General features: G+C 54.6%; 1 protein-coding gene and 1 non-coding gene across 2 annotated transcripts in view; one reads left to right on the top strand and one right to left on the bottom strand.

The window, feature by feature from the left end:
* Positions 1–44: 44 nt before the first annotated feature.
* Positions 45–117, bottom strand: TRNAK-CUU. The gene has a single exon. It is a non-coding gene; the product is annotated as a tRNA-Lys (tRNA).
* A 560-nt stretch (positions 118–677) lies between these two features.
* Positions 678–21,091, top strand: part of ADAMTS7 (ADAM metallopeptidase with thrombospondin type 1 motif 7) — a 39,580-nt gene continuing 19,166 nt past the window's right edge. Inside the window, 15 exon segments of the mRNA XM_030497441.1 lie at positions 678–770; positions 1,378–1,730; positions 3,072–3,243; positions 5,334–5,530; positions 6,555–6,638; positions 7,292–7,416; positions 8,374–8,523; positions 9,335–9,478; positions 12,911–13,055; positions 13,214–13,306; positions 14,177–14,322; positions 16,714–16,883; positions 17,108–17,241; positions 17,994–18,114; positions 18,618–18,862. Of these exon segments, the coding sequence (XP_030353301.1) occupies positions 695–770; positions 1,378–1,730; positions 3,072–3,243; positions 5,334–5,530; positions 6,555–6,638; positions 7,292–7,416; positions 8,374–8,523; positions 9,335–9,478; positions 12,911–13,055; positions 13,214–13,306; positions 14,177–14,322; positions 16,714–16,883; positions 17,108–17,241; positions 17,994–18,114; positions 18,618–18,862 (2,355 nt within the window). The 5' untranslated portion in view covers positions 678–694.

Raw genomic sequence — 21,091 nt, 5'->3', positions numbered from 1 at the left:
GAAAAAAGGTACGGATAAAACGGAAGAGGAAAAAAAAGCTATTACGCCCAACGTGGGGCTCGAACCCACGACCCTGGGATTAAGAGTCCCATGCTCTACCGACTGAGCTAGCCGGGCGCTGGTTTTGGGTGTTTCCCCGCGCCGTACTCGGCAGCGCCCCCCGCCCGCGCGCTGCCCGCTCCCCGCGCGGCCGCCAGGGGGTGATTGCGCGGGACTCCCAGCTCATTTGCATACTTAATAGCATCGCTTTAATTAAGCAATATCATCCCCCGGGGCCGGCGGCAGCGGGTACAGCCTCTCCCGGGAACGCCGCGGCACAGGCAGCGCCGCGAGCTGCCCCCGAGGGGTTACTGAATTAGCACCGAATCATCCCGGTTTGTATCTCCCGCTCCTTATCTCTGGGAAATATAGTTAAGGCAATTAACACCTCACACACACACACACACACGCCGCAGGGGGAGCCGCGGCCCCGGCTCCGTTTTTCCGATGAAATCTGCTGGGGGCCCCGTGCGGGAGCTGCTTACCGGCACCGCCAGGGGGCGCCCCCAGGACGCGCCGCGGCGGCGGCGGGAGGCGCGCGCTGCCCGCGCCCCCCTCCCCACACAGCCTGAGGGGCGGAGCCCCGCCCGCCGCCGGCCGCCCGCCGCCACCGGCGTGCCCGTGCCCGGCGCGCCGCTCCGCGCCGCCCGCACCCATGCCGGCCCCGGCCGCGCTCCTCAGCCTCGCCGCCGCGCTGGCGCTGGCCGCGGGCGCAGGGACCGAGCGGACAGGTCCGGGGCGAAGGGGGGAACGGGACGGGACGGGACGGGGCGCGGGAGCGGGCGGGACGCGCGGGGATGTCCGCGGGGCAGCCCGGTGCCCTCCGCGGTGCAGACCGGCGAGCTGGGTAGGGAACCCCAGTTCCCCTCGGTTCCCCTCGGTTCCCCTCGGTTCTCTCGCTTTTACCCAGCTGGGGAAGTGTTCAGTGCCGGGGGGTGCTTTTCCTCCCGGGCCGGCGCCCAAACGGCGTTTCAAACCCGGGATTTGGGGGTTTGGGTGGTTTTCGGCTGGGTGGCTTGGGTTGGGTTCTTTTTACCCGCAGCTGTAATGGAACAAGGGGAGTGTGTGTGTGGAAACGGGAGCTGCGGGACCCCCGTTACCCGCCTCCATCCTCCCCAGCGCGGACCCTCACCCTCTCCTCGGGAGCCCAGCCCTGACCCAGCGGGGTCCCTGCGCCCCGTGGCTGTGGGGCTCTGCCTGTCCCCCCCCAGTGGCACCGGGACACCAGTTAGCAGGTCCAACTGGTGTTTGGGTGCCAGACCCCACCGGGCTGCCCTGGGGGTTCAGCATGAAGGGGGGATGAACCCCACGGTAACCACTGAACCCCTTCCTCCCCAGAGCCCACTCCACCGTACCCCAGCAGCGACATCGTTCATCCCATCAAGGTGGACGAGAGCGGCTCATTCCTGTCCTATGACCTGTCCCACCGAGCCCTCCACAGAAGGTCCCCTTCCTCCAGGAGCAAGTTTCTTGCCTTCTACAAACTGCATTACAAAGGACAACCCCTGAAATTCAACCTGAGCCTCAACAACCACCTCCTGGCGCCCGGGTTCGTCACCGAGAGGCGATTCGGGGGCATCGCCAGTGCCAAAATCCAGTCTCACACCTACAACTCCTGCCATATGATCGGGGAGGTTCGGAGCTGGGCGCTGCAGGGAGGTCCGGCCGCGCTCAGCACCTGCGATGGCCTGGTGAGTACAGATCCCTCCTCCACAGGTCATAGCAGGAGCTGTGGGAAAGCCTTTTTGCTGCTGAAAGCAATAGCAAAGCTCCTCCCGACAGCAGTGAGTTGGGATCCTCATCCCGTAGGTTTGGTGCAGCTGTGGATGAGCTGACTGTATATTTCCCATGGATTCCAGCGGTTTGGGAACTCTCTGGGAGTGTGTTTCCTTGTTTGTGATCAAATTCCCAAAGAGCAATTCCCATTTTGCCTCCGCCTTCTAGTACTAAATGTAGGATGATGAGGAACACATTGAGAGCAAGGTGCTGGGTGCGGGAGGGTGTTTAAATAACACAGCTCGGGTGTGCAGGGAAACCACTTCGTGTTTTGTGAACACCTCCACTGCCCTGTTCCACCACAGATGTGTTTGAAGGTGATAGTGACCAAAAGGTGAACTGATTTGCACAAGTAAGGCTGTTGTGTCAGCGCTCAATGAGGGAAAATCAGGACTTAAATCATAGAATTGCAGAATGGTTTGGCTTGGAAGGGACTTTAAAGCTCATTTCCCCCTTCCCATCCCATTCCAGTGAAGTCCACGCTAGCAAACAGCTCGCTTGGCTGGAGACAGCTCCTTAAAATACTTTGTATATATGTTTTATAAGCAGGTTCCCTGTTGGAAAAACAACAGTATCGTGCAGATGCTGGGGATTAGTATTGGTTTTTAAGAAGTGGAAAAATTTGTTCACTCACTAAAGGCGTTAGCACCAGGTTGTGAGAGGGTCTGCGGCCCATAAACTGTGAGCAGAACTCAGCCTGGAGTTGCTTTAAACCTTCTCTACCCAGGCTGGAAATAACCATGGCTCTCTGTCAGAGAAGTGGTGGTTCAAAAGGCCAGAAGCAACTGGCTGCATCCGAGGAGGTTTTCCTCAGGAAAACACCTCTGTTGGTGCAACACTTGCTCAGGACACTGGTGCTGCACTGTAGTCAGAGCCATGATTTGGGCTCCCCAGAGTGTCTCCAGGAAGGTCAGGAGAGGTGGAGGGAGAACGGTCCGAGACTTTATGTGTACCTGTTCCTGGTGTGCTCTGGTTCTCTGGAGAAGGCATTTCTCAGCATCCCTGTATTCCCTGAGCTCTGCACTGTCAGACACCCATTGGGTTCACCACCCATCTGTACTTTGTGATGGGATCTCTTTAGCTTTTTCTTGTCTTACTGGTTACTCCACGCTGGTTTGTTCTCTTTTGTCTGGGAGTTTAGAGCTTAAAATAGCCATAATGCCGGTTGCAACCCCTCTCCCATTCCCAGGTTCTTCATGTGGGTCTGTGCTTGATGCAGGTGGCTTCATGGTGACAACTTTGTCTCTCCCTGCCAGAAAGGCGTGTTCCGGCTCATGGATGAGGACTACTTCATCGAACCAGTGCCCAGCACCTTTTGGGAGGATGGAGCAGCACAGCCCCACAGGATATACAAGCGCCAGGCACCCGAGCTGGGGGCAGAGCCAGGCAGGAGGCCACCAGCTCCACGGGAGACCTGTGGTGTGCAAGGTATGGTCCTCTTCCTCCTGCAGGTCTGCAGCGAGCTGGCAGCAGCTGGGTCCTGTGGTTTGTGTGAAGCACATTATAGAAAGATAAAGGGAGCAGGTCCAAGCCTTAGCCCCATGCATTGCCTCCACAGACTCATTAAACCTGGCATTCAGCTCCCATCTCAACCTCCAGCATCCACCAATGACACCGACTGCTCTTAGTTTGAGTTTTGCTGGAGGTTCCCTTTGCCACGTAGGCTGGCAAGCAGGAAAACCCTCAGCCCAAAATACTGAACCACCACGATGCTGCTGGTGGGTGAGTGTCTGACGGCCTGGAGCTGCTCGTGGGGAACAGCCCCGTGGCCCTGGAGGTGCCCATGCAGCCGTTCCACAGCAGCTTTATCCTGGGAGGGCTCATTTGAACTGCTGGTCAGGAGAGCTCACCCATGAGTCACGGGCGTCGCTGCACACAGGGTTGGGGTTATTTTTCTCCTGCCAGTTTTGATTTGTTTGCTTACGTTTCTCACATACGTGACTCAGCCCGTGCTGAACCTCAGGCCTCTTGCTCTCATCTTCTCCCCCCAGCCCTGCTGCAAAGCCTCCTGTGATGTGGAGACTGAGGGTTTGTTGTCATTTCCCTGCAAACGCTGGTTTCTGACCTGCCAGGGCGTTGGACTTCTGGAGTGAAACCCAGTCACTGCCCCAGAGTCAATCTGTGTGGGGCAGAGGGTTCCTGCTGCTTCCTGCTCTTCTGTCTAGAGCAGATGGGTTGGAGAAACTCCCAAAGCCAAGATTTCAAGCCCTGGGGAATTCAGTGCATCCCCAGCAGCTCACGGGCGCTTTACTCCTCATCTGCATCAGAGGAGCTGCATCTTCACACAGTGCATCTTGGTTTGCACATTTCTTGGAGCTCTCTGCTTTCAAAAACTGGGGGTTTTGGTGTTTTGTTTGGGGTTTTTTTCCTATAATCAGGTTATTTTCAGGCATTCTTCTGTTAATCTAAGTTTATTATTTAATTATGGTAACAATCATAATGGCTCCTTCTAGACTTTGAAGTCTATTCATGGCAAATGAATTCACTGGGTATAATAGAGCCCATGTGGATCCCTATTGCAGTCTGGGCTAGCAGAGTGGATGTAAAGTGTGCCCTGGGAAGGAAACCAGAAGTCTGCAGGACTTTAATTACTGCAAACCTTTTGTTTTGTGTGATGGATTGCTGGGTTTCTTTGCGAAACACCATGCAGGCAGCTGGTGTTAGGCTGTTAGGTGTTATTTAGCTTCTGTCAATACCGAGGCCAGGCTGTGTGTGCAGCTGGGCAAGAGTTTAAGAGGGACCTCAAAGGGAAAATGCCTCCCTGGGACCCTGGGAGCCCTCTGCCCCATCCTCTCTGCAGTACCTTCACGTCCTGGCTGGAAGCTTAGCAGCAAAGGACACAATGGGAACCAGCTCCAAGGAAGCTGTTGCGATTAATCTGTCACAGTGGTATTAGCAATGCATCAAATTATCGAGATAGTTGGGATTTTTCAGGCTAGGGGATAAAACTTTCTTTCACAGCTAACGTACAGTATAGTCCATAAAATGTAAAAGTCCATTGTTAAAGTGAGGCTGAGCCCGTAGAAACTAGTCATAAAAGCAATTCCCACTGTGTGGGATGTGGTTTGTAAAGCCTTTACCCAGCTTGGGGCTGACCCTGACCTTGATCTCGGAGCAGTGTCACAGGAAAAGTCTCTGCTTGAGAATTCCCAGTGGCTGGTGTGCGTGAGGAAGCATCGAGCTCTCCTCCGCTCCCTTTTCAGCCCCATGAATGTTCCTGTTGTTTCTCCGCGGGAAGGAGCAGAGTTCAGTCTCCGTGTGGCCGAAGGATCTCTGTGCGGCGCGGCAGCACCCCCGGCCTTCCCAGACACTGATGATCCCCTGGATTTGGCTCAAGGCAGAGTTGATTGTACGGGGAACTGTCTCTGCCTGCAAACTACAGCTTTGGGGTGGCCAGTCCAAAATGTGGGGTTGTTTCTCGGTGGTGCACACTCAGGCATCTCTTGATGATGTTTTACCAAAGTGCAAACATTTTATCCCAAAAAAACAAAGTCTTTTTTCCTCCTTTGATCCCTCAGAATCCCAGGAAAGCCTGGGAAAGGTCTGAGAAGCGAAGAGAAGATGGGAACAGAAGCAGCACAGGAGGAGAAGAATAAAGCAGCGCTCCATCAGCAAGGAGAAGTGGGTGGAAACGCTGGTGGTGGCGGACACCAAGATGATAGAATACCACGGGAGCGAGAACATCGAGAAGTACGTGCTGACCGTGATGAACATGGTGAGTCCTGGTCCTCCCAGTGGCGGAGCCACCGGGTCCCCGGGGACGTGGCTATAAGACATAAAGGCCACTGTGCTTGCCAGGACTCATCCCTGGTGGGACCTCAGCAAACTGTCCCCAGACAGGCCATTGCCACCCACGCGGTGGCTTTTCTGCATTGCTCAGTGCTGCATCCGCTGCAGGAGGATGGGTTGGTGTCAGCAAGCCCGAGGCCTGAATCTCAGTGCAGGGGGAGCTTGGGCACAGGGATGAAGCTGAAACCACCCTGAAACCTGTATGAGGGCCACCCATGACCCTCTGCATGATAAGGAAACCTCCTCGCAGAAGGAGAGACCCACAGGGACCTGGGAGCTTTGGCTCAGAGTACCTTGAACTCGGGGCTGGCCATGCCCGCAGAGGAAGCCAGTGCCAGCATTAGCCTGGTTAGCAGGAGAGACAGGAACAGCGTTCCTGGGAAGGTGCCACTTAGGGCAGTTAAGGGAAGGAGAACCAGATTGTGGAGGTCTGCACTGGGAATCTGGAAGGATCTGCTGGTGCCATAAAACAAACAGATAAGTCAGTGTGAGTTGGTTTAGTCTGTTCACCCTTCTCCTGCTGTGGTAGCACTTATTTGCATTTCAGAAGAGAGCTTTGGTTGGTGGCCAGAAAAGAGGGTGGGATTGGGCAGAGGACCTCAAAAACATCCCTGGGTTTCTGGGGTTGATGAAGGCACCCAGGGAGCTCAGGCTTCCTTTGAGATGTTAAACACCTCCGTTACTGAAAGCAGAGGTGTTCCCCCAGGCGCTCCTGGTTGAGTTTCAATGTGTTACACAGGTTATATCGATTTTATGTGGATATCATCACACTCCAAGTGCTTTAGTCCAGGAATGCATCTGGTCTTGTTCTGGGGAATTCCCAGAGATGATGTCAACAACCTTCGGTGGCTTCCCCTTGAGCTGTGTTCCCCTGCAGATGTCCTTCCCAGCAGTGACACAGAGCAAGGTCTTTCCTTCAGGCTTTATTTCTTTGGCTCTTGCTGTTGCAGGTGGCGGGTCTGTTCCACCACGCCAGCATTGGGAACCCCATCAACATTGCCATAGTGCGACTCATCCTGCTGGAGGACGAAGAGGTAAGAAGAAAACACAGTGACTCACCCTCAGCCTGGCGGCCAGGCTGGGATACACCAGGAGCCAGGCTGGGATACACTGGGAGCTGGCCTTGAAAGCCCCTCACCTCTCTCTTGTGCTGTCTTCATGGCCTGGATGAGTTTGCATAAGATAAATGCGGGTGTCTGTGCCTTGCTTGTCTTTGCGGGCTGCAGCCCTGGTAAAGGTCAGGGGCATGGCCAGAGGAGCTCTGAAGTCTGATTCCCATGATAATTCCTGGTAACTCAGCATTGCCACCGGTAGCAGGGGGATGTGAATCACTGGTTGTTTGTGTTCCCAGCTGCAACAGGGGCTCTTGGGGAGCCTGATGCCACTCAGATGGGCTCCCAGCTGCATCCTTTGCCATCAGCCAGGATGGGATATTTTCCTGCAGTGTTTCTTAACCCCCATTACCAGATGATTTAATGTTTTGGTTGAATCACAGATGAAAAGAAAGCAGAGAGGGACTGTATTCCCACCCAGCCTACAACCTATAAATGTGGAGCAATTCCATCTGGATGGCAGTTACTCCCAATTCCACTCTGCTGAGTCTGAGATCAGACCCCTCCCCACTGCATCCTAAAACTCAAACAGATCCAGCCGCAATGTCACAGCAGACTTTTATTTCTGTTGGCAGGAGGATCTGAAGATCTCCCACCACGCAGACAACACCTTGAAAAGCTTTTGCAAATGGCAGAAGAGCATCAACGTCAAAGGAGATTCCCATCCGCTGCATCACGACGTCGCCGTCCTGCTCACAAGGTTTTGTGCCCATGTGCTAATTTTATGCTAGAAACATCTGCAGGCAGGGGAACATCTCAGTGGGAGCTGTTGAAAACTTGCTCTCCATGCCTGAGCCCTCCCTGGACACCTGCACATCAGATTGTACATGAAATCTGAAGATGACACGGTCCTGATGGCTGGAACTGGTCTCACATCTCAGGTTTAAACCTGGAGACAGCTCCCAGCTGAGTAGTAGTGGTTTCCAAACCAGATTTTCACCATGGCCCTGTTGCCAAGCCCAAGAATGGCTGGATCCTCCCAGGAGATGTACACAGGGATTAACTCTCCTTTTCCCCTTGGAGGCTAATGCTGGGGTTGGCAGAGGAGCCTCTGAGAAGGCCCCTGACCTCCCATGAAGCTTGCAGGAATTCATACCTCTGGCCAAGTTTCTATACCTTACGGTTAAGGAAAAGCAGTTTGATGGTTTCAGGCTGCAGGGACTTGGCTGCTGGAGGTGTCCTGGTGGTTTGTGTGATGATTCACAACCCACAACAGTTTTATCTTCTTTAGACAATTTGCTTTGTAGCAGAAATAAGGCACTTAAGGCCCTGTATTTCAATGGAGTTGTTCTTCCTGGGTGGCTGGAGCTGCTCTGTCCTGGACCCCAGCACTCCTGGGATGTGCTTCCCCAAGCAATGTAGTAATTGCTTCATTATTCCCAGCATCAGCTTTATTTACACAATGGAATAACGTAGCCAGGCTGGCTAGCACTTCCCATTAATCAGGCTTCATAATAAGCCAGGGATACTGGGAGAGTAAAGGGGAAGGGAAAGGTCGTAAATCTTTCCATTGCGGAAAGACGTTGGATGTCTCCATTCTCACTTCTGTTTGGCCCGTGTCCGTGTGTCTTCCTCATGGGCTGGGATGCATCCCGTGCTCCTTCCCGCCTCAAACCCCCTCTTTGCTCTGTGTGTGTGTGTGTGTTGGTCACCCAAGGAAGGACATCTGCGCAGCGATGAACAGGCCCTGCGAGACCCTGGGGCTGTCCCACGTGGCGGGGATGTGCCAGCCCCACAGGAGCTGCAACATCAACGAGGACACGGGGCTGCCGCTGGCCTTCACTGTGGCGCATGAGCTCGGACACAGGTACCACCAGCTTCCTCCTCCTCTCCTCTGGCCTCTGTCCTCTGCGCTGCTCAGTCAGGGCTTGAGAAGGCACGGGTGGAAGTTGGGAGGAGATTGCCAAGCGGTTCCTCACTGGTGCAAACCTTCTTCCTGGGGAATTTTGTTTCAGACTTAAGTTTTTGGTTGCTCCAGGTTTGATGAAAATCACACAGTGCAAGGCAAGCTGGAGAAATTGCATTTGTGTGTTATCCTGGGTTGCTGATGCTGAAGGTTTTGTAGAGGAGGGTTGCCCATTAGGAAGTTTTAAAATAGGATCTGTGTATAGAATCAGCAACAGAAGTTTGCTTGCCATAATTTCAATTACATTTTGACAAGATCACTCGAACATAGTAAATAATATCGTGGAATCATAGAGTCAAAGAGTGATTCGGGTTGGAAGGAACCTTAAAGCTCATTCAGTTCCAACCCGCTGCTATGGACAGGGACACCTTCCGCTAGACCAGGTTGCTCCAAGTGTCTTTGTGTGGTAAAAACACACACCCAGTCAGTTTAATGAACTTGATCTCATTCCATATTCCCATTGCTTTTTGCTTGGCTGAGTTTTCAGTAAGAAAGAAGCTGAACTCAAAGCATGGGGCAGAGTTTGGAGCAGTGTCCCTGCTATCACTAAGATGTCCCACACAGCCAGGGACGATGTCAGTGACCGAGTCCCCAGAGCTGGGGTGGTTTGTGGTGGCCGGTGTTGGGTGTTGGTGTGCTGGGAGCAGAGAGGCTGCGCGGTTGTAGCGGCGTGCGGCTCACCTCTCCTTTGTGGGGCTGTGCTCTTACACAGTTTTGGGATTCAGCATGATGGAAGCAGCAATGACTGTGAGCCAGTTGGGAAAAGACCTTTCATCATGTCTCCACAGCTCCTGTATGACACGTCCCCACTCACCTGGTCCCGCTGCAGCCGGGAGTACATCACACGATTCCTTGAGTAAGTCTCCCCTTCCTCTTCTTCCTCACTCGTGGGGTGCTGGGGGTGGCTCAGGGCTTGGGTCTGTGCATGGGAACTGACCCAGAAGTCAGGGGGTGCTTTTTTCCCCCTTGGTTGCCTCGGTCCTTGCTGTGAAGGATGGGGTTTGAACACAGCAACAGCACGAGTGTTTGGGCAGTGGCACACGGCTTGGGGCTTGAACAAATAAAGCCAGAGGTTTTCTTCGATGCTGTGTGCAGTTATCTTCAGTGCTCGCAGCTGATGTTTGCATGGAGGCAGGAGGCATCACGTGAGGAAACGAGACTGAGCCAAATTCTTCTGTGCATTTGTTTATTTTTAGCACCCCGTGGCTGAGTTTTCAGCCTGTTGTTATTAAGTTCCTAGGAACACAGCCCAGAGATTTATGTTTCTCAGCCAGTGGCTTGCACTGGGGAATCATTTTCCTTCCTTGCTACAGGAAAGTAGAAAACAGTGAGAGCATCAGCAAGAAACAGCGATGGGCAGAGCTGGGCGAGGGACCGTGGGGAGGCTGCCCGGGGCCGAGCTCCATTTCCAAATCCCATCCCGGAACACGTGGGCCTGGCTCCACGCAGTGGGAATGATTGTTGATTTGTGGCTCTTGGTGGAACGGAGCTTTCTCATATCCACAGTGTTCTTGGCCTTCTTCTCTTAACCTTCACTTTGGAGTTAAGAATTTCCTGCTTGCGATAACCTTGGGCTGCAATGGGGAGGAAAGGGAGCAGCTGGATGCTTCTCCACTTGGGTTTGGGTCTCTTTGTCCCCACAGAAGGGGCAGCTCTTCCTTGAGAGTGGAGCAGATCCTGGCAGGCGTCTTCCACCGGCTGTGACATCCCCCAGGCGAGGCAGAGGCTCCTTGCCAGCACAGACATGAGTGCGTTATAATAGGATGTTGGCAGGAGAATGGGAAGGAGTGAGCCAGAAAATGAGACCCAGCTGACCTGGGGTTGCTGGATGTGCTTGGAAGGGACCTTGCGTTTGAAAACAGAAAGTGCACTCGGATGATGATGATTATTTTACAAAAGGTTATTATTTTACAAGCACATTTAAGCATCTTTGAGCCCTTTTTGGCATTCCATTGTTTTCCCCTCTAACCCTCGGAGCAGCCAGAGGATGCTGTGAGGCTTTTTGCTCTCCACCCTCACAGTGACATGAGCTCCTTCCCAGCCTGGCTGGTGGAATACCCTTACGAAATGGGATCCTGTATCTCATGGATGATACCCGGCCTGCACCACAGGCACGTAATGGCACGGAGCAGCCTCCATTCATCTCAGCAGCAGCCTTGGCACAGCTGCAGGTTGTCTCATCTCCCTTCAGTCTTTGCTCTAGATCAGACAACCAGGTTTTCAGCCCCTGTGCACAGTGCTGGTGGTTTTCTTCCATCATCCTTCCACAGGCTCCTTCCAGGCACTCCCTGGAGCCTGGGGATGACTGGTCTTCCCCTGCCTTTGAGTTCTGCCAGATTCCCTGTTTGTGCAGCTGATTCTTCCCAAACTCCACTTTGTTTTTATTGAATTCCGTCTTGGCTTTTTGGACCCTTCCTTCAGTTCTCCGAGAGCTTTTGGAATGTTAATCCTGCTCTCAGCTGTAGCTGCAGATCCTCCCTGCCTGCTCCCATATGGAGATTTAATCATCCTGCCATCCACTCCATCACCCAGCTCATTAATGAACAACTGAAGCAGGCAGACCCTGCGTGGTTTCAGTGCACAGTGTGGTTTACTGCACACCCCTGCCAAGCCACAGGGAAACTCGTGCCAGTTTTTGCTGGCTCAGAAATGTGTTTTGGCCAATTGGAGACACCAGTAGGATGAGTGTAGAATATTTAATGAAGAAATAGATTTTGAGCATAGCACTGGAGAGCTGACAGCAAATCTAAATCACCCCCCGTGCTGGGACAGAGACCTCTCCGTGAGCTGGGGCAAGACAGAAAGTGCCTCAAAGCAGATCAGAGGACAAGGAGGGTTTTGGGGTGGTGTGCATCGCCCCATGTGCTGGTACCTGAATAGGCAGTTGGTGAGCTCGTCCTGAGGAACACCAGTGTCACAGAACCACGGAATGGTTTGGTTTGGAAGGGACCTTACAGCTCATCCAGTTCCAATCCCCTGCCGTGGGCAGGGACACCTTCCACTGGAGCAGGTTGCTCCAAGCCCCTTCCAATCTGCTTGGGAGAGGCAGGATGCTCCCAGTGTTGTGAACTTGGAACGGAGACTTTTGAGCCCCTGGGCTGCTGGAAGCAGCCCGTTTACTGATTTTTTCCAATAGGGAAGCTGCTTATAAAACTATATGCAAGATATTTTAAGGAGCTATCTCCAGCCAAGTGAGCTGTTTGCCAGTGTGGGCTTCACTGGAGTGGGATGGGAAGGGAGGAGTGGGTGCTGGTTCTGCTGGGCATCACCCCATGGCACTGCCAGCACCCCAAAGCAGGAGCTCTGCCGTGCTGCTGACCCTTGTTTCTGTGTTGCTGGTTTGGGTTAGAAAAGAATCTTGTTTCATGTTCATTTAAACCTGTTCCCAATCACAACAAGCCCAAGTAATCTAATCTGCTGCGAAACCCTCGCCAGAGACTCTGCCTTGGTGGAAACAAGTTTGTTTAAATCAACACTGAAAGTTAAACTAGTGACAGTTTCTTGTGTGTTTGTGAAGTATCGTAGCAAAAGCACTCGGAGCAGAGAGCCACGGCCAGGGCTGTCCCTGCGGCTCCGCAGCCTGGCTGCGGGCCACCAGCCACCTCACTGGCTCGGCTTAGCATCTCTTTGCCGTCCTGTCCAGCACAGTTTGAGCACGGTTTGTAGCAGCAGATCTGAGGGTGAGTGCGTTTTGCTGCGCACAATCAACTTCATTTCTATCAGCAGGGCATTGACACACGGGTTGTGGTGTCCATGGGGATGTTTCTGGGGTCAGGGTGATGTAGGAACGTGGGGACAGCATCTGTTTCTGAGCAGTGACATGTTTGTTCAGCAAAACCTTTCCCCTTGCATGGTGAAAGCGGCGTCCTGACTGAGGGCCTGTTCACAGGGCAAAAATCCAGGGGGCTATTCCCAGGAAAAATGATATTTCTGGCTTTCTGTCAGGGGCACAGGGGCATCTCAGGGGGAAAAAGGGAGTGTGCAAGGCACTGGCCTGGCAGCTGCATAGGGCTGCTGCTGCTGCCTTTGCCCCTTTGCCTTCCCCGTAACCCTCTATCCCCAGAGGCTGTGGGGTGATGGCTCTGGGAGCAGGTACCCCACATGCCCATCGTGTGCTGGAGCAGCTCTGGGGTTGATTTGAGAGCCAGGGTCATATCAGCAGAAATACTAATTGCTCCTCATCGTGGTAGGACGTTGATGAGATGTTTGGTTCCTCCATTAGCCACCGCTGGAGCACTGTACGGGTGTGCGGGGCTGGTGGTGATGCTGCCCTCACTCTCTCTTTCAGCCGGGGCTGGGGGCTGTGCCTGGATGACCCCCCGGCCCGTGAGGTGCTGGACTACCCCTTGGTACCCCCGGGTGTCCTCTATGACGTGGGCCACCAGTGCCGGCTGCAGTACGGCGCCTACTCCACCTTCTGCGACGACATGGACGTAAGCAGTGGGTCCCCCTTGACATAACAGGGTGCACAGCAGCTCTGAGGGGCTCTCTGGGGGTGGGGGGCTCTGTGGCCTCTCCCTGCAAGTTAAACTGCTGCCAATGGGCTGGCTGGCACAGTAACTGTGTCCTGCACAACTGTGTTTTCCTGCAGAGCGTCTGCAACACGCTGTGGTGCACAGTGGGGAACACGTGCCACTCCAAGCTGGACGCTGCTGTTGATGGCACGGCGTGCGGGGAGAACAAGGTAATGGGGAGCAGGAGACCCCTGGTCCTGCACACAGGGATGGGCTCAGCTCGCTGAGCCCTTGCTCTGCCCAAACCTCACTGCTGCTGGGGAGGGACTGCCTCCAGGGAAGCTGAAAATGCCGTGAGAAGGTGGAACCCACAGTTCATTACCATGGCAGGAGAGCACAAGGCTTGTCCTGCTCTCCATTTGCTGCAGTGGTGGGTGCTCATCTCCAGGATTTGCATCCCTGCAGGGGAAGCACCTCTCCCAAATCCGGGGCATGGAGGGTCCAGGAGCACCCATGACAGCTCGGTGGGTGCTGCATGGGGTGTGGAGGGGAGCAGCTGTCTGCAGCCAGCTCTGGTCACCCTTGCATGGGTGATGATGAACCACAGCAGCCCTGGAACAGAGCTGTCACACGTTGCTCTTCCAGAACAGGGTTTTCCTGCCCAAGGTAGCATAACACTACAGGGTCACAAATATGTCTGTAGATGTCTCTCATGGGTAGGTTCAGTGTCCCCTCCCCTGGCCCCAGAGCACCAGGGATGACCATGGGCTTAGACACTGCTCCTTGTGAAACCTCTACTTTGCCTGTGGCTGTGCCTCGCTGGTTCTCCCCTCTGGGCTGAGGGGTCTCAGGGCAGGTTTGGCTGTGTTCCCCCAGACAAATCCTCTAAACAGCCCAATATCTCTGAATTTCCCACTGCTTAGAGGTGTGCCAGCCTCTGGCAGATCCCAGCTGACCCCAGGTACCTCTGTGTGAGTGAAGCACGGGTGTTCATGGGGCAATATGGGTGCTGGGCTTCCGTGCTCCCTGCAGCCAGGCTCTCTGAGTCGATGTCAGTTATTGCATCCTTAAACCGTGCTTTCTCTTCTGCCCCCTTGCAGTGGTGCTTCAACGGCGAGTGCGTGCCCGTGGGTTTCCGTCCCGATGCCATCAACGGTGGCTGGAGCTCCTGGAGCTCCTGGGCTGCCTGTTCCCGGAGCTGCGGCGCGGGCGTGCAGAGCGCAGAGAGGCAGTGCAGCAGCCCCACGTGAGTGAGCCCGTGCCCCTCCATGGGACCCCGTTTAGGAGAGGAACCCACCGCTTCCTTATCACCCCATAAAGCATGGCAAATCCCTCTGCTCTGCTCTGGGGAGACCCCCCCTGCAGTCCTGATCCAGCTCTGGGGCAACAGCGCAGGAGGGACATGGAGCTGCTGGAGCGAGGCCAGAGGAGGCCCCGGAGCTGCTGCGAGGGCTGGAGCAGCTCTGCTCTGGAGCCAGGCTGAGAGAGCTGGGCTGGGGCAGCCTGGAGAAGAGAAGGCTCCTGAAGGGGAGACCTTAGAGCAGCTCCAGTGCCTAAAGGGGCTCCAGGAAACCTGGAGAGGGGCTTTGGACAAGGGCCTGTAGGGACAGGCCAAGGGGAATGGCTTTAACCTGCCAGAGGGGAGATTGAGATGAGCTCTGAGGCAGAAGCTCTTCCCTGTGAGGGTGCTGAGGCGCTGGCACAGACTTTTCCCAGAGAAGCTGTGGCTGCCCCATCCCTGGCAGTGTTCAAGGCCAGGTTGGACACAGGGGCTTGGAGCAACCTGCTCTAGTGGAAGGTGTCCCTGCCCATGGCAGGGGTTGGAGCTGGATGAGCTTTAAGGTCCCTTCAACCCAAACCAGGGTGGGATTCTGTGATTATGCACTTATTGGTCTGAGTGATGTGCTTTTGAAGTGCTATGGGGATTCCAAGGTTATCCCACCACTGGGCAATGGACGCCTCTGGAAGGGCAGTTTGCTCTGTCTCCTTCCACTTACAAGTCACTCCCTCTCCATGCAGGCAGACAGCGGTTGCAATGTGACTCAAATAAAGAGCAAAGAGTCCCTGCTTCTAGATACAAAACATATCCAGTGTCCTTTGGTGACAGAAAAGAAAAACAGTCGTTCTTTGAGCCTGACTCAGAGCCGTTTTGACAAATCCTGCTGCTGTTTATCACCCCATTGCATTCCATGGGGGATTTTTGGTCTGTGCCCGGCCGGAGGCTGCCTCCACCCAGCCTGCTGCCGCCACAGCCAGCGCTGGCTCTTGCCTGGAAGCGTCCAGGGAGTGATGAAGGAGCAGCCTGGTCCATCCCAGGATTTTTAGGGTGACCCCTCTGCTCCCCACATGTCCCCTTGGTCACCAAATCACCGTTGCATTGGATTCAGCCAAAGCCCCGGCTGTCAGAGCACCCTGGGATGGGAGAGAAAAGGGCTTTTGAGCAACGTGCCAGTGGCGGTGGCTTTTCAATGGCTCGGGGAGCTCTGGAAGCTACGAGAGCAGGCTCTCTAGCGAGCCCAGATGTGCTTTCTCTTCCTTGGGTGCGTTGTTTTTAGCACATGCAGTTGAGCTGTTTAAAGAAGCGCTGTGTCATCTCGGTCCCAGGTCAAGAGCTGGGTTAGTGTTTGACAGGAGTTTTGTGGCAGAAGTGCAATTGTAGTTGATGGAGTGTTTGGAACACAGCTGCGGGCGGGCAGGAGAGCAAACACTGGAAGCAGCAGAACTTCCCTGGGCAGTTGTTTGCTTTGGCCACTGTAGCTAAATCTTCAGCTTTGCCTTTTGGATGGAGTGAACAAATGTGTGTGCTGGGCAGCCTCCTCCCGCAGGCATTTCCTCGGGCAGGGTATGTAAACACAGCCCTAAAATAATAATTAACTTTATTCTCTTCAGCAAAGTGTGCCCAGACCCTACTGATCAGGGGAAAAGTAATCTTCATCTGGTCGTGGGGATGTGGGCCATGGAGAGTGTTGTGACAGAAGGAAAAGGCATCAAGAGACAGTAGCAGTGCTTTGAGAGCCTGTTGGCATCTGAGAAAAAGCTATTGTTGCTTTTGAAGTCCCCCCCCTGCAGGAGGGACTTGAGGAAGAAGGACATGGGCCATGGCTTCCGCGTGTTTCAAAAGCTTGCTCTGTGGTTTGGGGATCCTCCTGGGGTGGATGTTGGGTTCACAGCCAGCCTCCTTCCATGAACACTGCAGCAGGGCGATGGGTGGGTTATAACTGGGAGAGCTCCCTGTTGACTCCAGGTGGGTTCAGGCTTGATCAAACCTTAGCAGCAGGTACAAAACCACCCTCCCTTAGCTGGGAATAAAAAGGGAGTTTCCCCTTGTGTGTGGTAGGTCTTTATTTGATAGGACAAGGGCAACAGGTTTAACCTGCCAGAGGGGAGATTGAGATGAGCTCTGAGGCAGAAGCTCTTCCCTGTGAGGGTGCTGAGGCGCTGGCACAGGGTGCCCAGAGAAGCTGTGGCTGCCCCATCCCTGGCAGTGTTCAAGGCCAGGTTGGACACAGGGGCTTGGAGCAACCTGCTCTAGTGGAAGGTGCCCCTGTCCGTGGCAGGGGTTGGAGCTGGATGAGCTTTAAGGTGTCTTCCAACCCAAACCCTTTGTGACTCTGATTTCCCTTTTCCCTGTGGACAGGCCGAAGTACGGGGGCAGGTACTGCCTGGGGGAGCGGAAGCGGTTCCGGATCTGCAACGTGCGGCTGTGTCCCCCCGACAAGCCCTCCTTCCGCCAGGTCCAGTGCAGCCAGTTCAACCCCATGCTCTACAAAGGGAAGTTCTACAAGTGGACACCGGTGCCCAACAACAGTGAGTCAAGGGCAAAGCCCACTGCTGGGTTTCTGTCTGCACCCCAATGAAAAACCTGAGACAGAGTCTTGCTGAGGGCTTGACTTTGCCGTTCACGTCTAGGATTTGCCTCGCAGCGTGTTTATGCTGTATTGTGCATTATGTCTGGGCTTGCAGGTTTGGGTTATGTTTGTGGCGATGCCCCCCAGCTGCTGGGGTTTAGTTTCTGCCTGTTGCGTTCCCAGTGAACCCCTGCGAGCTGCACTGCCGCCCGGAGCACGAGTACTTTGCGGAGAAGCTGCGGGATGCGGTCATCGATGGGACACCGTGCTACGAGATGAACGCCAGCCGCGACCTCTGCATCAACGGCATCTGCAAGGTGGGTCCTGCACTGAGGAGGCAGCCCGAGGACCCCCCGGGCTTGAGAAATGAGGTGGATACTGTTATCCGTCCCTTAGGTGAACACCATCCCCTCCTCGTGCGCACCAATGGGCTGAGCTTTTGTCATTCACCACTCCTGAGGTTTCTTTATTTCCATAAGATATGTAGTATGAATGTATTTCATCTCTGTGCTGGGATGAGGAAATAGAGCACAACCAAGGCCAGGTTGGACACAGGGGCTTGGAGCAACCTGCTCTAGTGGAAGGTGTCCCTGCCTGTGGCAGGGGCTTGGAACTGGATGAGCTTTAAGGTCCTGCCAACCCAAACTATTCCATGATTCTGTGATTCCATCATTTAGCATGAGGTGTAGTGAGTTTTAACAGAATACAGAAAAGTTTTTTGGGAAGTGTTTTGAAACAGAAGTAGCAGCGCCAAGGACCGAGGGGCTTTCCCAGCTTGGCTGAGTACATAATGTGTGCTGACAGGCTCTGCTGCCCAGGAACTTGGGTAGGAAAAGGTAAAAACATGATTCTTATGATCCTCATTGTGTATGAACAGGACAACAGGACCATGACAATACGTTAGAGAAACCCATACTGCAGCTGATGTGGCTGTATCCCAGCCCATCCCATGTTCTTTATTTCCCACCATTCAGGACCAAGGCTGGGCCTCCTCTCCCTTGTGGGTGGCTGTCGTGGGAGCGGGGCTGGGGGTGCACGGGCAGCGGGTGCTGATGGGGCTGCCTTGCAGAACGTGGGCTGCGACTACGAGATCGACTCCAACGCGGTGGAGGACCGGTGCGGCGTGTGCCACGGGGACGGCTCCACGTGCCACACCGTCCACAAGACCTTCGAGGACAGCGAGGGGCTGGGTAAGGGTGCTCAGTCCCGTCCCCAAAACACTGTGTTCCACACAGAGCCAGGCTCACTGCTGCTGTTTGCAGCCTGGATTTTAACCCCAACTTCTCGATTTTGATGGGATAAGACTCAAGCAGCAGCATGGGGAGATGTGGCATTGGCATTCCACTTCTTGCTCCTTGGAATAAAAATGTTCCCTTTCTGCTCTTTGTGTCTGAAGGCCTGAAAACAAATCTGTGCATGCTGGAGCTGGTTTGGAGAGGTTTAAGGGATTTTGTGTGTTGACAAGGACATGTTCAAGGTGTGGTAAATGCCTTTCCAGTGCTCATGTGGGAAATGTCTCACTCTGCAATGGGCTCTCCCAGCAGGGAACCAGCCGGGCTCGGTGCAAGGTGGGGTTTGGTGCTGCCTTACAGAGCTGTAAGGATTGGCATGATGCTGGCACCCAGGGGACACTAGCACCCACCTAAAGGCACAGATCATCTCTGCCACGTCTTTGACTTGGTTCCATTCCCAGGTTATGTCGATATTGGGATTATCCCTGTGGGAGCCCGGGAGATCCGGATTGAAGAGGTCGCAGAAGCTGGGAATTTTCTGGCGCTGCGGAGCGAGGACCCGGAGAAGTATTTCCTGAATGGAGGCTGGACCATCCAGTGGAACGGGGACTACAGGGTGGCAGGAACCACCTTCACCTACAAGAGGACAGGGAACTGGGAGAACCTGACCTCGCCGGGGCCCACTGTGGAGCCTGTGTGGATCCAGGTACCATCCGGGCAGTGCTGGTGGTTGGGATGCATGGGGAAGGGGACAGAGCCAGTGGATGTCCTGCCTTCCCATGAGCTGTTGTGTTCCCCCATGGCACTCCCCTGCCATCTGAGGGAGTGTTTCTTTGGGAGCCAACGTTGGGAGCAGCCAAGCACACGTTGCTGCCCCAGGCAGTGTTTCCAGCCCACGCCTTGTCCCCTTTGCAGCATTCCTCAAAATATTTACACAGGAGAGAGAGCATGAGGAGAAAGAGCTTGTTTCCTGAGGCCTTTCCCATATCTTATCAAGAGCAGGGGGAGAGCCTGTGGTGCTTCTGGCAGGGCTGGAGGTGGTGAGAGCTGGGAGCTGTTGTGGTGACAGAGGGTGGCCCAGCGGCTCCATCAGCCGTGCTGGGCTCCCACCAGCACCGTGGCAAGGAGCTCAGCCCCTGGGGTGATGCTCCATGGTCCAAACCCGGGTGCTGCAGGTCAGTTTCTGATTCCTCACAAAAGCCCTTGAGGCAGAATGTAAGAATCCAAAAGGATCATTTAAAATCCTCTGAAATCCAGAAATTTCAAGTTTTACTCTTTTTCTGCACGTTTGCTTCCTGCAGCTGGGAGGCTGCTCATGGTTTCTGAAAGCAAAATTGCTTCCCCAGGCTTGGGCAGCTGCCCAGGGGCTGGTCCTGCTCCGAGCCCCTTCCCTTCTTGAATTCCCACCTGGTGCATCCTGCAAACGCTTTTCACATGAGCCCAACTCGCCCGTCGCTAATCCCCTCCTGCGCTGCAGCAGCCGCAGCTCTGGGGCTTATCTGGAAATGGCTTTATTTTGGAAACTAATCCTGCTCTCTTAATTTTCACCTTGTATCCATGGAAAAGAGTTGCCTGGGGAATCACTTTTCAGCCTGGCTTTATATTTCAATGAGCTTTGCAGAGCTTTGCAGGGGTTATAACTGTCAGTGGGGGGGAGGTAGTGGGATGGCAGCGCAGTGTGAGGACTCTGGGCTGTCTCTGCAATTCCTTCCCCTGGGAATCACCACTGCAGCGGTCAGGGGTGAGGGATCTGCCTGTTAATGGCTGTCAGGAGCCAACATAGACTCACAGAATGGTTTGTGTTGGAAGAGACCTTAAAGCTCATCCAGTTCCAACCCCTGCCACGGGCAGGGACACCTTCCACTAGACCAGGTTGCTCCAAGCCCCTGTGTCCAACCTGGCCTTGAACGCTGCCAGGGATGGGGCAGCCACAGCTTCTCTGGGCACCCTGTGCCAGCGCCTCAGCACCCTCACAGGGAAGAGCTTCTGCCTCAGAGCTCATCTCAATCTCCCCTCTGGCAGGTTAAAGCCATTCCCTGTTGTCATCAGCATCAGCCCCTTCGCACGAGCTTGGCCACGTTGAGCAGCCAAAGTCTTCGCCTCTCGCATGTCTTTCAGTAGAGGCTCAGGGTGAAATGTGAGCGGGATCCTGGGCTCGTCTGTCGCCAAGTGCTGCTGGTGCTGGGAATGCTGCTGGTGCTGGGAATGCTGCCGTGCTCAGCACCCACAAAGCACTTTGGGGGATTCGTGAGCTAATTAAAACCTTTTGACAAAAATGTTTCAATATTCATGAAGAGGTTTTGGAAGGACGCCCTCGCTCCTGCCACAGCTCCAACAACAACAAAGCTTTGGCAATAATGGGAGCGCTCAGGCTAACAAAAACACGGATAAACTCCCAGCCTTTGGGAGCGGGTGCAGGAGGTGCTTGGGCAGGATCTGTGTCAACCGCAGGAGCCGCTTCGTGGGTGTTGAGAGCAGCAGGAGCCCACTTCAAGTTGGGGCAATTAAGGAGATTCCGTCAGACTTGTGTCGCCTTCAGCCATCGCTGGTGTTTGCTCCCTGGCACACGTGGAGGCGAGGGGATCTGAGTCCTCCTCTGCTGGGCTGGGCTTGTGCTGCCATCCCAGAGGACACATCACAGTGACAGATGTTCACCTGAGTGTCCATCCATCCGGACCAGCCGCCATCTGCCCAGCACGTGGGGCTGGGAGCAGTCAGAGCCTCCCTTCAGCTGTACCATCCCTTGCTGGAGAGCTCAGGAGGAGTTACGGGTGTTGTTCAGCATGCTCCCGACCAGCAGGAGGGTCGTTCCTGCCCCACGGCTGCAGCATGGGGCAAAATCTCCTGACACAGCTCTGACTGCAGGGAAAGGGATGCAGAATGGGATGTCTGGCCATCCAGGGCCCTTCACCATGCTCAACCTTGAGAAGGTCCT

The sequence above is a fragment of the Strigops habroptila genome, chromosome 9, assembly GCF_004027225.2.
Source record: "Strigops habroptila isolate Jane chromosome 9, bStrHab1.2.pri, whole genome shotgun sequence".
NCBI lineage: Eukaryota > Metazoa > Chordata > Aves > Psittaciformes > Psittacidae > Strigops > Strigops habroptila.
Note: the sequence above shows the minus strand (reverse complement) of the source record. Positions and strands in the feature narration are given on the sequence as shown.